Source organism: Capricornis sumatraensis, chromosome 11 (genome assembly GCF_032405125.1).
Source record: "Capricornis sumatraensis isolate serow.1 chromosome 11, serow.2, whole genome shotgun sequence".
Classification (NCBI taxonomy): domain Eukaryota; kingdom Metazoa; phylum Chordata; class Mammalia; order Artiodactyla; family Bovidae; genus Capricornis; species Capricornis sumatraensis.
In genome coordinates this window covers 50,758,294-50,774,550 of record NC_091079.1, presented here as the reverse complement: position 1 = coordinate 50,774,550, position 16,257 = coordinate 50,758,294, and the positions used below count along the sequence as shown (strand labels likewise).

Genomic DNA, 16,257 nt, shown 5'->3' with positions numbered 1-16,257 from the left:
ACATAAATGATTTCAAACAGCACATAGACAGATGACCATTTCTATTTTGTTTAAGAATATAGGTGCTTTTGGAGAAGGAAATGGCAACCCTCTCCAGTATCCTTGTCTGGAGAATCCCATGGATGGAGGAGCCTGGCGGGCTACAGTCTATGCGATCGCAAACAGTCAGACACGACTAAGTCACTAACACACACACATACGCACACATTGGTGCTTTTGCTAGAATACAATATTTACATTCCAGAAAACCTTGCATTATACAAAATTATACACTAAAAATAACAGGGCTTCTAAGAAAATTAGATTATTGACAGACCACTCAAACCCATGCAACTTTATACATAGAATAACAAAAACAACAACAAAACAATAAAATACTAGTGTGATTTAAAAGGTATGTTAAATTCCTAATGAATAAACACTACAGTTGACACAGGGACAGTAAATATAGGTATTTATTGCAGGAAATAAGAGTGGCTGGATGGAAAGGGGTGACAGGAGTCCACTGAGCTTCAGAGTGACAAGGACAACATTCAGAAGGATCAGAAAAAAACAAGCAAAGGGGACTTTCCAGGCGAAGCAGTGATCGAGTTGAGCCAAGAGTGAGAACACGGGGTGAATGGGATTTTGAAATGTCCTGAATTCCTCTGAGCCTTACTGTGTTCCTCTGCAGAGTACCCTTTATGTTCAGCTTCTATTACTTGTCAGTGTAAAACTTTAACACACTGGGAAAATCATATAGGAACCAGTGCAAATTCAGTTTTATTTTTACATTACCCTGGATTATTGCTATTGAATAAATGTTTTTGTCCCCTCCAGATTCATATGTTGAAACTGATCACCAATGTGATGGTATTAGAAGATAGGGCTTTGGGGAAGTGATTGGGTGATGAAGGTGAAGCCCTCATGCATGGTACTCATGACCTTGCCCAGAACACTTACCTGCCCCTTCCATCAAATGAGAACATACCAATAAGATTTATGAACCAGGAAGCAGGGTCTCTCCAGACATCTAATCTGCTGGCATCTTGATCTTGGACTTCCCAGCTTCCAGAATTATGAGAAATAAATGTTTACCATTTATAAGCCACCCCTTCCCTGGTGGCTCAGACAGTAAAGAATCTGTCTGCAAAGGGGAGACTTGGGTTTGATCCCAGGGTTGGGGGATTTCCTAGAGAAGGAAATGGCAACCCACCCCAGTATTCTTGCCTGGAGAAGTCCGTGGGCAGAGAAGCCTGGTGGGCTACAGTCCATGGGGTCGCAAAGAGTTGGACATAACCGAGCAACTAACAATTTCACAATTTTCAGTCCATTATAGAAATTTCCAGTCATGTTGAAGCTATTTTGAATTATGGAAATGCACATCATACAAAAACGACTATACCTGAATTTGAATGTTTTCTGAAAATGCATAGAATGTGTAGATTTGACTCAGGAAAAATTGAGAATGGACTTGGTTCCTATCCCTGCCTCCACATCTCTGTGCATATCCTTTTCTGCTGCCAAACAAATGACTTTTCCTCTAAAACTGGTGCCAGACACAAGCTTTCTCCAAGAGTCACTGAAAAAGAGTAGCTGATTAAGGACTACTAAGGGTTTCTTGATGTACAAAGTAAACAGAGAAAATTTCAGAGTCTTCAAAACTATAGTTAAATCTGGTGTTGTCATTAACACCCACTTGAAAGAGCAGTCCTCACATGGGACTTTCATAAAGCATGGTCCTCAGAACAACTATTTCAGAATTGCCTAGTGCACTTGTTAAAAAGTCAGATTCTCTTGCAACCCTTGAAATTAGGATTTCTGGTGGTCGGTCTCAAGAGTCTTAATTTTCAAGTCTTTCATTTCTTCATTTCAAGTCTTTCATTGTCAAGCTATCCATGAGGCTAATAAGTCTGATACTCTCTAAAGTCTCAAAGGCAGTAATATAATGGTCTCTTGCCAGACAGTGCAAAGGGACATAGTAGGCAATAGTTGTTTAACAATGTATTTTTCAAAGCATGTACTACTTAAGAATTTGATACATCTTTTTGACAGGCTCTGAATAAGGTGGAGGCATTACAAGAAAAGATGTAGGCTAATGAGGAGAGTGAAAAAGTTGGCTTAAAGGTCAACATTCAGAAAATGATATCATGGCATCTGGTCCCATCACTTCATGGGAAATAGATGGGGAAACAGTGGAAACAGTGTCAGACTTTATTTTGGGGGGCTCCAAAATCACTGCAGATGGTGACTGCAGCCATGAAATTAAAAGACGCTTACTCCTTGGAAGGAAAGTTATGACCAACCTAGGCAGCATATTGAAAAGCAGAGACATTACTTTCCCAACAAAGGTCCTTCTAGTCAAGGCTATGGTTTTTCCAGTGGGCATGTATGGATGTGAGAGTTGGACTGTGAAGAAAGCTGAGTGCCAAAGAATTGATGCTTTTGAACTGTGATGTTAAAGAAGACTCTTCAGAGTCCCTTGGACTGCAAGGAGATCCAACCAGTCCATCCTAAAGGAGATCAGTCCTGGGTGTTCTTTGAAAGGACTGATTCTAAAGCTGAAACTCCAGTACTTTGGCCACCTCATGCAAAGAGTTGACTCATTGGAAAAGACTTTGATGTTGGGAGGGATTGAGAGCAGGAGGAGAAGGGGACAACCGAGGATGAGATGGCTGGATGGCATCACTGACTCAATGGACATGAGTCTGGGTAAACTCCGGGAGTTGGTGATGGACAGGGAGGCCTGGCATGCTGCAATTCATGGGGTCGCAAAGAGTCGGACACGACTGAGCGACTGAACTGAACTGAACTGAGCAACTGAACTGAACTGAATACTGCCTGATACTGTTAGGGAATATTAGGAATGTTAGGGAAGACATGATCTTCAATGATCTATTCCCTGACAGGGCATTCAGGTCTTATGTTCAAGTCTTTAATCCATTTTGAGTTGACTTTCATGTATAAGATAGTGGTCAAGTTCATTCTTTTGCATATGGTTGTTCAGTTTTCCAGCACATTTGTTTGAAGAGACTGTCCTTTTCCCATTGTATATTTTTGGCTACTCTGTAGTAAATTAATTGACCATATATGCATAGGTTTATTGCAAGGCTCTCTTCTGTTTCATTAATCTATGTCTGTTTTATGCCAATTTCATACTGTTTTATTATTATCCCTTTATAATATAGTTTGAAATCAGAAAGTGTGATACTTTCAGCTTTGTTCTTCTTTCTCAGGATTACTTTGGCTATTTGAAGTGTTTTGTGGTTCCATACAAATTTTAGAGCCAGTGGCATGTACAAATTCAACTCTAGGGGCCAGCTGCAGGTGCCTCTGTAGTGTGCACGCATGCGTGCATGCCTATAATCAATAATGTCTGACTCCTGGTGATCCCATGAACTGTAGCCTTCCAGGCTCCTCTGTCTCTGGGACTTCCCAGGAGAGGGTACTGGAGTGGGTTGCCACTTCCTTCTCCAGGGAATCTTCCCAACCCAGGGTTGGAATCCATGTCTCCTGCACTGGCAGGCAAATTCTTTACCATCTAAGCCACCAGGGAAGGCAAAGGCCCAACCTGTGTGGTGGCAGGAGCTCAATGCAGATATACTCGTAGTAACAGGGGCCAAAGCAGGGTTAACAGTGAACTTTCTGGCAACGATAGGAGCCCTGGGGGTTGGTGTGACCTCCCGTCACTACACCATCTCCCCCAGGTGTGTATACTGCAGTGAGGCTGGTGGCAGGGTTGGGCCAGGCAGGTGTGCAGCTGGAGACGTTAACTCCAGATGAGTATCGTGGTGTAGGCCAGTGACAGAAGACAGGGCCTGACCTGTGCCCACAAGCAGCCACAGGGGTTTGCTTGTTGCTGTCAGCATGCTCTCCTGTGGCTGTCCCATCTCCTTCAAGGTGTGCACTCTGCAGTCTGGTATTGGGCCTCAGTTCAGTCACATGCACGTGCCCAGCTGGAGGTGCAGCCCCAAGTACATGCACAGTGGTGGGGGTCAGCCACAGGAGTTAAAGCAGGTCACATGCATGGACTTGCACCGTAACAGGGGCCCGAGCTGGCTGCTGGTGCAGCTGGAGGTGTACTAGGCTCTGCCGGTGTTGGAGGGGGCAGTGGGGCAAGGGGAGCAGGAGGGACTTCGCTGCCATTAGTATGTATGAATACCTGTGGGGCAAAAGCCAGTGACATCTGCAGGAGGCCTGTGGCAGCTGTGTTGGCCACTGGTTCCTTCTTCAGTGGTAAATACAACTCAGTTTCTCTTTAAATGGTCTCAGACGGTAAAGAGGAGAACTCTGTCTTGCTGGGATGTTCCCTCTTGATACTGAGCAGTGCTGGTTTTTGGCTGGGATGATGCAGGCAAATTGAAGCTGACTTTCTTGTCTTCTTGTTGTTGTTCCACAGTGTTGCTGAAACTTCTTAAGTAGACTCCAGAGCTCACTCAGAGCTGTTTTTACTTATGGCTATCTGGCTAATTGTTGATTTTTGTTGGAAGATGGAGTCTGGGGTCTCCTATGTCACCATTTTGGTGACATCACCTAAACCTACTTTTCTAATAACCCGCTTTTTCACTTAATGCTATTTTATGGAGATAATTCAAGGCCCATCAAATACACATTTTTAAATTTGTTATTGGAATATATTGGAGAAGGAAATGGCAACCCACTCCAGTACTCTTGCCTGGAGAATCCCATGGAGGGAGGAGCCTGGTAGGCTACAGTCCATGGGGTTGCAAAGAGTCAGATACGACTGAGCGACTTCACTTTCACTTTCATTGCAATATATAGCTTTACAATGTTGTTAGTTTTTGCTGTAAAACAAAGTGAATCAGTTATCCATATACATATACTCCTCCCTTTTTTAGATTTCTTTCTCATTTAGGTTACCATAGAGCTTTGAGTAGAGTTCCCTGTGCTCTCGAGTAGGGTCTCATAATTTATCTATACTAGTTCACGTATGCTAATCCCAACTCCCAGTTCATCCCACCCCTACTTCCATCCTTGGTATCCATATGTTTGTTCCCTACATGTGTCTCTATTTCTGCTTTGCAGATAAGTTCATCTGTACTATTTTTTCTAGATTCCACATATATGTGATATTATATATTTGTTTTTCTCTTTCTGACATACTTCACTCTATGACACTCTCTAGGTCCATCCATGTTTCTGCAGATGGCACTATTTTATTCCTTTTTATGGCTGAGTAATATTCCATTATGTGTGTGCACATATATATGTACATACACCACATCTTCTTTATCCATTCTTCTGCTGATGGGCATTTAGGTTGCTTCCATGTCCTGGCTTTCGTAAATAGTGCTGCAGTGAACATCGGGGTGCATGTATCTATTTGAATTACGTTTTTCTCTGGGAATGTGCCCAGGAGTGGGATTGCTGAGTCATGTGGTAGTTCTGTGGTTAGTTTTCTTGAGGAACCTCCATACTGTTCTCCACAATGACTGTACAAATTTACATTCCCACCAACAATGTGGGGAAGGGTTCCCTTTTCTCCACATCCTCTCTAGCATTTATTGTTTGGAGATTTTTTGATGATGGTCATTCTGACTGGTGTGAAGTGATACCTCATTGTAATTCTGATTTGTATTTCTCTGATAATTAGACACGTTGAGCATCTTTTCATGTAATTGTTGGCATGTGTATGTCTTCTTTGGAGAAGTGTCTGTTTAGGTCTTCCATCCATTTTTTTCATTGGTTTGTTTGGTTTTTTGTTATTGAGCTGCATGAGCTATTTATATATTTTGGAGATTAATCCCTTAGTCAGTTGCTTTGTTTTCAAGTATTTTCTCCCATTCCGAGGGTTGTCTTTTGGTCTTGTTTATGGTTTCCTTTGCTGTGCAAAAGCTTTTAAGTTTAATTAGGTCCCATTTGTTTGTTTTTATTTTCATTTCTCTAGGAGGTGGGTCAAAAAAGATCTTGCTGGGATTTACGTCAGAGTGTTCTATGTTTTCCTCTAAGAGTTTTATAGTGTCTGGCCTTAGATTAATGTACGTGTATATATTTACTTTGATATTGTATCCCTAAATGCTGCTGATCACTGAATTTTCATGGTTTACCTGTGTTGACTCCCTTGCCTTCTCTGTACACAGTGATTTGTAAATAATGACAGTCTTATTTCTTCCCTTCTAGCTCTTAGCCTTTTCTTTATTCTTCTGCTGTCCATGACCATCAGTATGAGAATCTGTGGAACTGGCATTAATGTACATTTACTTTGTTTCTGAGTTTAAAATGAATGCTTCTAATGCTACTCCTGTATGCAAATACCTGCTGAATATTTTTGGTAGATAGTATTTAATAGGCTAAGGAAGTATACTTTTTAGTATTAATTTTTATATATATTTTATAATTAATAGACATAGAACTTTGAAAAGTTATCTTTCTGAGTGTATTGATATGATCATATAGTTTCTTTAATATATTACTATTGATATAATGAAATACACTAAAGGTAAACTAATTACATTCAGTCATGACATTAATACCTTTTTCTATAGTTTGCTCACATACATTTCTAGGGTTGGCACCTATGTTTATAAGTAAAATTGGCCTATCATTCTTTTTCTCAGGCTATGACTATCTCATCACTATTAATAACACTTGAACCTTCATTCTCTTGCTCTTAAGCAATTGTGCTAACAAGTTTTCTATTTTAAATATGTTTCAAAGACCCACTTTGGTTTTGGTGAGCCTCACCATTAGTTTTTTTTTTCCCCCTTTCACTAATGTATCCTCTTTTTTTCTAATGCCCTGTATTCTATTCTTTTGTAGTTTATACTATTGTTCTTTTTTTAAGTTTTGATTTAGACATAAGACTCATCAATTTCTCATCTTTATTCTTCTGCAACAGGATCATTTAAGGTTATAAATTTCTTAGAAATGTCCTATTTAGTTTTGATTTGGTTGCAACTTTACTACAGTGTCTTTCTTAACCCACAAGTTAAATAAAGTCTGTTTTCTCAATTTCTAAATGTAGATATATTTTGTCACTGATTTCTAAATTTAATTACACTGTAATCAGAGAACATTTGTTTGACATGAATTCTCTGACATTTGTTGAAACTTATTTTGTAGCCTGGTATTGAGTTAATTTTCATAAAAATTCTAAGTGTGCTTGGGAAGCAAGTCTGATCTTTTGGTTACTGAGATATAAGATTTTTAATTTAAAATCCCTATGATATCCATTTTTGTGATACATATTTTGATGCTGTTTAATTGAATGCATTCAGATTAGTAGCATTTATGTCTTCCCAGTAAACTGAGAATTTTATTAGTATGTATGGATGTACATATGTACATACATATGTATAAAGATATTTTTATATTTCTGCATTATATATAGTGATATGTATATATATTAATATATTATCCCTTAAAAATGGTTTTGCCCTAAATGTTTTGCTATTAATATAGTTATACTAGCTTTTTTCCTTTAGTATTTGTATGGTATATATCTTTTCCATTCTTTCATTTTCATTGTTTCTATTTTATGTCTTTTGTAACCAGTACTTAGGAGAATACTTATTATTCAATATTCAGGTCCTTTAAGCTGGAGAATGTAATCCTTTTCAATTAACTATATTTACTGACATGTTATCTTATTTTTTTCTTGAAACTATTTTTTCCTGATGTTTTTTCTGTGTTTTTCTGCCTTGCAGACATTGTACTTCCCTCAGAACTCCTTTACCTATCTCCTGTTTGTCTGAAATATTTCATCTATATGGAATTGATAACCCCATCAAAGTATCTTTCATTTCCTTTCCTTCTCAGGAACTTCCTCTAGCCAGTCTTTTAGACCCAATGAAGATCTCGAGTTGAGCATTCTAGCTATGAGTTGGATATGTTGGCTTTTACTTATAGTAGATACCTTGATCATGTGTTCTATATTTTTCTCATGAACTCTTCTTCAGCAAAGTTTCAGATGAAAGAAGTCTGCATGGCCTGGCTTGAGGGTACATCTTTATCTGGAGAGGTCTTGCATTTATTACTACGAAGTGCCTCCTTATCAAATCTTACTGGTGTGTAGTTGTTAATTCCTGCTCTTTAACTGAGGCTATTGCCCTTTGAAGGTCTAGTTTTATACTAGAAGCTTGGTTCCAACTCTGAACTTTGGACCCCAGATCTCAGCCTGATTCCCCATGTGGTTGTGACAGATTCCCGCAATTCTGATACCATCACAGCTCACATGCACACAGCTCTAAATGGCATTTTCTTCTTTATTTTAGGCTCCTGGGAATTTCACTTTACATTTGGGGGAGCTCCACTCTACTTTAGAAGGAATAGTAGCTATATTTTATTCAGCTTTTTCTAGCTATCTTGCAGCAGAAGCATGTTAAGGTTTTCTAGATCTCTGTATTGCTGGAAAAGTAAATCCCATGGCTAGTTGGTCATTAGTGTGAAAGTGTTAGTTGCCCAGTTGTGTCAACTCTTTGCAACCCCATGGACTGTAGCCTGCCAGGCTCCTTTGTCCATGGAATTCTCCAGGCAAGAATACTTTCAGTTCAGTTGCTCAGTCATATCCAACTCTTTGCAACCCATGGACTGCAGCACACCAGGCTTCCCTGTCCATCACCAACTCCTGGAGCTTGCTCAAACTCATGTCCATCGAGTTGGTGATGCCATCCAAGCATCTCATCTTCTGTCATCCCCTTCTCCTCCTGCCTTCAATCTTTCCCAGCATTAGGGTCTTTTCAAATGAGTTAGTTCTTTGCATCAGGTGGCCAAAGTATTGGAGTTTCAGCTTTAGCGTCAGTCCTTCCAATGAATATTCAGGACTGATCTCCTTTAGGATGAACTGGTTGGATCTCCTTGCTATCCAAGGGACTCTCAAGAGTCTTCTCCAACATCACAGTTCAAAAGCATCAATTCTTCGGTGCTCAGCTTTCTTTAGGATCCAACTCTCACATCTATACATGACTACTGGAAAAACCATAACTTTGACTAGATGGACCTTTGTTAGCAAAGTAATGTCTCTGCTTTTTAATATTCTGTCTAGGTTGGTCATAACTTTTCTTCCAATACTTTAGTGGGTAGCCATTTCCTTCTCCAGAGGGTTTTCCCATCCCAAGGTCGAACCCAGGTCTCCTAGCATTGGGGACAGGGTCATTAGCATACACTGTCTAAAAACTTTTAGGATCTTGTCTTTATTCCTGGTATTCTAAAAATCCTTATGTATTGATCTGTGTTCTCCTTTCTTCTCTAATCTGTCTTTATGCTCTTAATTCACCAGATGTTGGGCATATGATTTATTTTCCTGTATTTTCTCTATTTTCCATCTTTTTACCATTTTGCTCTACATTCTGGGAAATTTTCTCAACTTTTTTCTAAGATTCTATTGGATTATAAGTTTCTGCTCTTTTTAATTCTCTAGTTGTTCCTCTTTTAAAGCATTTGCTCTCAGGGCTATGGCCCTGCCTCAGCTCACTGGGCTGCTTACATGGTGGGCAGGTGAGCACCCTGCACTGATAAGCTAGAGAGAAGACTATAAGATGAAGTCTGCTAGCAGCCATGTCCTCATGGCACCATGGGGTCCTCCAAAGGCCTGCCGCCAGTATCTGTGTCCCCAGGGAGAATCCCCATTACACTGGCCTTCAAAGCCAGACATTCTGGGAGCTCAGTTTCCTTTGCAGGAGCCCAAAGTGAGCCTCGGATCCCTTGCTCCTTGGGAGGAACTCCTGCAGTTGTGATTATCCTCCTGCTTGTGGGTCACCCACCCAGGGGTGTGGTCTTGACTATACTGCATCTCCATCCATCCTACTGTCTCACTGTGGCTCCTCCTTGTACCTTTCATTGTGGAAGCTCTTTCCTGCATCTCCTGCCATTTTCACTGATAGCTGCCCTATAAATTGTAATTTTGCTGTGCCCTTGTGTAAAGCAGGGTCTCTACTCCACCATGTTGGCCACCCAGGTACTTTTCAGGTAACAATAACAACAACAAATAGTTAAGGGTTTTCAAGCTGTCACTATGACAGGCTCTCTGCTATGTATTTTACTTCTATTATTCCAGTTAATGTTACCAAAAATAAAAACCTGTGAGTAGGTTTTAAAATTACCTTCACAGTCTAGATGAGGAAACTAAGACTCAGAAATGTTAAGTGAAAGTGAAAGCCGCTCAATTGTGTCCAACTCTTTGCAACCCCATGGACTATACAGTCCATGGAATTCTCCAGGCCAGAATACTGGAGTGGGTAGCCTTTCCCTTCTCCAGGGAATCTTCTCAACCCAGGGATTGAACCCAGATCTCTTCCATTGCAAGTGGATTCTTTACCAGCTGAGCCACAAGGGAATCCTGGAGTGGGTAGTCTTTCCCTTCTCCAGCAGATCTTGCCAACCTAGGAATTGAACTGGGGTCTCCTACATTGCAGGCAGATTCTTTACCAACTGAGCTATGAGGGAAGCCCCCAGAAATGTTAAAACCTCATCCAAAGTCATACAGTCCATGCTGCCAGAGCTAGCATTCCAGCCTAGGGTCGTTGGATTCCCAAGTCCATGCTGTGAACTTTTACATTAAACTTCCTCCACCTCTTAAACAGATCTGGCTGTGACTGGTGGTCATAGAAGGAAAGGAATGCATGGGAACACCCACCCAGTTCCAAGGTGAGAGACTCTGCAGAGGAGCATCCTTTCCTGGAATATCAGTTGGCCTTGGCAGTAAAGACCTGAGGCAGCTGGTCTGCAAACAGCCTTAGGCCATCCTGACCAGGCTGCTTTTTCTATGTTGTGGTCACTATCCAGGGTCACCCAGCTTTTCTCCTCAGAGCCGGTTCATCACTTCATCCAGATGGGATCAGGCCCTAAGGAAATAACTGATGGTAACCTGCCCACAGTGAACTGATTTGAACTTTAAAATACCTGCATATAGAATTCATAGGGCAAAAAGCCCCTAATGGGAAAGACCAGGATGTGAAAGCCACCAAGCAGACCCTCTTGAACACTAAGGCAGGAAACTGGAAGTTGTTTCTAGTTCTGGGATATTTGCAGGAAATCCTGGAGTTACTTACCCAGTCAGTAAATGCTGGGTACTGGAGTTAAGCACATTCTATAATGCCATTTGGTAGCCCTGCATCCTTGGGAAAGGACTTTGCCTCTCTGAACCTGAGTCTTCTTGTTCATGAAAGGTACAATTAACTCATTTCCCAAGGTCTTATAGAAAAGATTAGAACTATCTATAAAGTGGGTGGCACTTTACAAATCTCATGTGAGTATTAACAGGAGTATTACTATAACTTAGACATAGGAGTCTCCTGTATCTTAGTGTAGGCGTCAGCCTGCCACCCAAGACTGAAATATCCATGTTACTTACCCAAGTACCCTTTCCCTAAAACATTACCAGAGAAAAATCTGGTAATTGATTTTAGTTTACTAATACCAAAACAAAATACACTTTCTGATTTTTGCAGATTCTTTTTTTGTTGGTTTGTTTTAGACCAACTGCTTTCTGGTGACATTTCCTAGGAAGGCTTCTCCAGGTCAGGCAGTAGGGGACGTTTCTTCCATGGAATTTTCCTATGGAGAAGCTACACTCTTCTGTGGAATGAGGATTCTTATTTTAGCATATGCCCCAGAAAACAGCACTCACAGACTCATCACCAGAGTGGTTATTCAGATATTTCAGGTTCCTGTGGCTCTCCACCCTCCAAATGCAGCACTATTTCCTCATCTCCACAGGTATTAGGTGATACACCTTAATAGCAAGATCTGTCTCTGTAATGGGTTTAGAGGCAAAGATGATTAAAGGATTAGAAAGTCTTAACATCAAGAAAAGTGGAAGACAGAAAGGTACTTTGTCTCACAAAAGCAAGAAACCAGTCATTCCCCACTGAAGAATGGAACAAGAAAAAAAAAAAAGTCTGCTTCAGTGTAAGGGATTAAGAAAATGTCTGAAAACCTGGTTAAATGTGGATAGGAGTTAAATTAGGATAGCGTCAACTCTCATCTTTGGGAAACATAAAAGATGTGGTTTAGATGCATCAATTGGGGACAATCTGGTCCAGGCCTGGACATATCCTTGCCCAAGGGCTGGCAGATGGATCAAATGACCTCTTAGCATCCCTCCCAGCTCCACACTTCTGTCGTCCTATGCTTGTTGGACTAGCACGTTAGCTGTGTTAGACTTGCCCTTGCAAGTTAGTGGAGGAGTCAGCTCCCTGAAAGAAAACAGGTAAACTCTTTTTGTCCCCAACATAAATGCCTCTGTTTCAGGGGGCTTCCCTGGTAGCTCAGATGGTAAAAAAAAATCTGCCTGCAATGCAGGAGACCTGGGTTCAATCCCTGGGTCGGGAAGATCCCCTAGAGAAGGAAATAGCAACCTGCTTTAGTATTCTTGCCTGGAGAATTTCATGGATGGAGGAGCCTGGTGGGCTACAGTCCATGGGGTCACAAAGACACAACTGAGGGTTGCATGATCCTGTAACAGATCAAGACCAGAAACGCAGGAAGAAGGAGTCCCGAACAGAAGACATGGACATGACCTGTAAGGACAAACTGTGCCTTACTGAAAGTGCAGCTCTTGGCTTGTATAGAATTGAGGCTGTCCTCCATCCCAGCTGAGTTCAATTCATTCTTTCAGTGAATGTGCAGCTCCTACTTGGAGAAGGCAATGGCACCCCACTCCAGTACTCTTGCCTGGAAAATCCCATAGACGGAGGAGTCTGGTGGGCTGCAGTCCATGAGGTTGCTAAGAGTCGGACACAACTGAGCGACTTCACTTTCACTTTTCATTTTCATGCATTGGAGAAGGAAATGGCAACCCACTCCAGTGTTCTTGCCTGAGAATCCCAGGGATGGGGAAGCCTGGTGGGCTGCCGTCTATGTGGTCGCACAGAGTCGGACACAACTGAAGTGACTTAGCAGCAGCAGCAGCAGCAGCTCCTACTAGGCATGGAGCACCAGACAGTGTACCACAGACTCTACTGTAAGCCAAGCAGTGATCTTTTGCTTTCCTGCAAAACTCTGAATGAGTGATGAACATGTAGTCAATTACCCTGCAGGGTCTGCACTTATGCAGCAAATAATGACTGAGTTGCTAAGATGCACAAGGCACCATGCCAGGCACTTGGAATGGGTTGGTAACTAAGTGGACAAATCCGTTGCCCTCGTGGAGCTTACATTCTGGGAAGAGGCACACATGATGAAAGACACATGAGATTCTCTAAGAGCTGTGACAAGGAGCCCTGCCCTGGCTGACAAGTACCCCCCCTACCACTCCTGAGAAAGGGATGTTTCTACTGGCATGTGAAAGCTGAGTATGAATCGGTGAACAAGCTTGCATCATGGGAGGAGGCAGCATTAAGAGAGCACTCCATTTAACGATACCAAATGTTGTCAAGGGACCACAATCTGCTTTATAGTAGGAAGAAGGGTCATCTATGTATTCCTCTTTCTTGCTATTATACAAATATTAGTGCAGTAAATAATTTTAAACAGTATCAAAGTCATACTTAAAACTAGTTTTATCTTACAACTAATAGATTGGTATTTATTACTTGTAAATTATGATCAGACTCCATATGAATGTGATATCACTTGGACACTAAATTCAGAATTAACTGAGAGTTTGACCCTGATGAGGAAAGCCTTGAGTCTAATTCTAAAATGGCTTTGGTATTTCTGTAAGCCAACAAGATGATGTGTTTGACACTGTGACATGGATCTTTCCCCACCGACATTGACTGTGAATTATAGGTTGGTTCCTGCACTACAGGTGGACCTGTGGCAGCCCGGAGGTGTCTCCCGGATATCACAGGGAACAGTCACCGACGTCCACGTTCCCCACAATGGCTCCCGAGCCCTGTTGACCTTCCTGCAGGAAGCCAACATCCAGTACAAGTAAGCGTGCCATTTCATTGCTTAATTCATTTATACCCAACTGAACTGAATGGCAGCTGTATTTAGGTTATGTCGTAAGTGCCAACAGTAGTGCTTCAGGTTCTGTTTTTCATGGTGGGGAAGGCAACATGGATATGGCACAGTTCTATTTGCTAGTCATGAGCTTCTTTCTTAGCGTTATGGTGGAGGGGGAGCAACCACACTTCTCTATCATTCACCTAAGTAATCAGTGTACACATGGGAGGGTTTTACTGTGTGAGGAGAGGAGAATAGTTTACCCATGCCTAGAAGGTGGATGTGGAGATGGGCAGACAAAAGCCAGACTCTGCAGGTGCTGCATCGGTTGGAAAAAGGATGAGACTTGGGACCTGGAAGGCAGAGGGGAAAATGCAAGCAAAGGCGAGAAGCAACACAGTATCTGTGCAGGGAACTGGTGCAGGTCAGGGAGTAGGAAGAAAATGTGCCTGAGAAGTAGGGTGAGGGGCCAGGTTGTGGGAAGCTGCGGTTCAGAGTTAGGAACTCAGACCTCATCTTATGGGTGATGCTGCACAATCGTAGGATGTAAGCAAGGGAGCCACATGTAACTGGGTGGTGGGGTAGGAGGAGACTACAGCAGCAATCCAGGTGAGAAAATGAGGACCCTGAGTCAGGACCAGAGTGGTGGGATCAAAAGAGAATTCCAAGAAATATTTCAGAAGCAAAACCACCTGGACTCTGCATTTGTTGGGATGTAGACGGAAGAGGAAGAACTCTTGGGTGATTCCAAGTCTTCTGTCTTTGGTGACCAAGTGGATAGAGTTGAATACTTTGAGTTTTTTTTTACAGTATTAGTTAAGCAGTGAATGTGAAACAGCTGGAAGATAGTCCCAATCATCAAATAAGAAATAAAATCTTTTGAGATAAGGGATGTCAGTGGTACCCAGTGCCACAGTGATCTCCTGCAAGAAAAGGACTGATGAGTTACCTTCGAATTTGGCAGTGGAAGTTGCACCGGTAACCCTAATGGTAGGATTCGAGTGTCAGGAGCAGAAGGCAGAGAAGTGAACAGGAGGTGAGAACACAGCAGCAGAGCAGACTATTCTGTGACTCTTAAAAGTTACAGTAGGGAGAGGGCAGAGGTGAGGAAGATGCTAGTTCAGCGACTGCCTGAGATTTGGAGTGTGGGTAGAGGGGGCAACTGTGGCCTGAAAGTGCTGTGACCAGCAGGGAAGGAGGCAATTGATGATGAAAGACAATGCACAGGTGAGGGAGTAGTTTTAAATGGTAGGAAAAGTACTTTATCCTATAAGACCAAAGAGGTACATGCGGGTCTAGTTAAGATTGTGGAGAAGAGAGCCAACAGGTGAAAGAGATAGTAGTAGTCGTAGCAGTAGCGCTAATGGCTCAGTCACGTCTGACTGTGGTGACCCCATGGACTGTGCTAACCTGGCTCCTCTGAGTCCACGGAATTCTCCAGGCAAGAATACTGCAGGGGTAGCCCTTTCCTTCCACAGAGGATCTTCCTCTCTCAAGGATCGAATCCAGGACTCTTGCATTGCAGGTGGATTCTTTCCATTTGAGTCACCAGGGAAACAGGGCAAGAGATCATAACTCATAGCCCAGTTTTCTGGATGAACTGACAAGCAAAATGTATCTACTTAGAATAAAGAAATAGGGGTAGGAACCAATAAAAGTGGTTGTTGCAGAGAAGAAATGTTGTAGCACTGATACAGAGCTGACGTTTTGTTGGTTAGAAGCACAGAAAGCTCAAGATGACAAGGAAGTTAAGGTTTCTAGTGAGATGCTAGCTCAAGTATTCACCTGTGGGGTCTAATCTGGATAGTCTAGATTAGAGGAGGATCTAGGAAGAATGATGGGACATTGGGGTGCATGTCATTTTTTTGAATTTCTTCAGATATATGACCAGGAATGGGATTACTGGACATATGGTAACTATCAGTTTTTTAAGGATCCTTCATACTGTTCTCCATAGCGAAATTACATATACACAGTACACAGTACTATAAATAAACTAGATGACTAATTAACTAAATAAACTAGGGGGCTGCCCTGATGACTCAGTGGTAAAGAATCCACCTACCAGTACAGGGGATGCAGGTTCAATCCCTGGGTCAGGAAGATCCCATGGAAAAGGAAATGGCAGTCCACTCCAGTATTCTTGCCTGGGAAATCTCATGGACAGAGGAGCCTGGAGGGCTACAGTCCATGGGGTCAAAAAAGTGTTGGACATGACTTAGCGATTAAACAACAACAACAAAGGACCTAGCTGTATAGCACAGGGCACTGTACTCAGTACTCTGTAATGACCTATATGGGAAAAGAATCTAAAAAGTGGATATATATTTAACTGATTCACTTTGCTGTACAGCAGAAACCAACAACTTTGTAAAGCAACTATATTCCAATAAAAATCAGGGCATTAAGATATTTACAACGAAAACA

At 41.9% G+C, this 16,257-nt stretch overlaps 1 protein-coding gene across 1 annotated transcript in view; it reads left to right on the top strand.

The window, feature by feature from the left end:
- CPA6 (carboxypeptidase A6) overlaps nt 1–16,257 on the top strand; it is a 296,049-nt gene that overhangs the window by 189,839 nt on the left and 89,953 nt on the right. Inside the window, exon 3 of the mRNA XM_068984112.1 lies at nt 13,691–13,815. Coding sequence (XP_068840213.1) covers nt 13,691–13,815 — 125 coding nt within the window. The remainder of the gene's footprint in view (nt 1–13,690; nt 13,816–16,257) is intronic.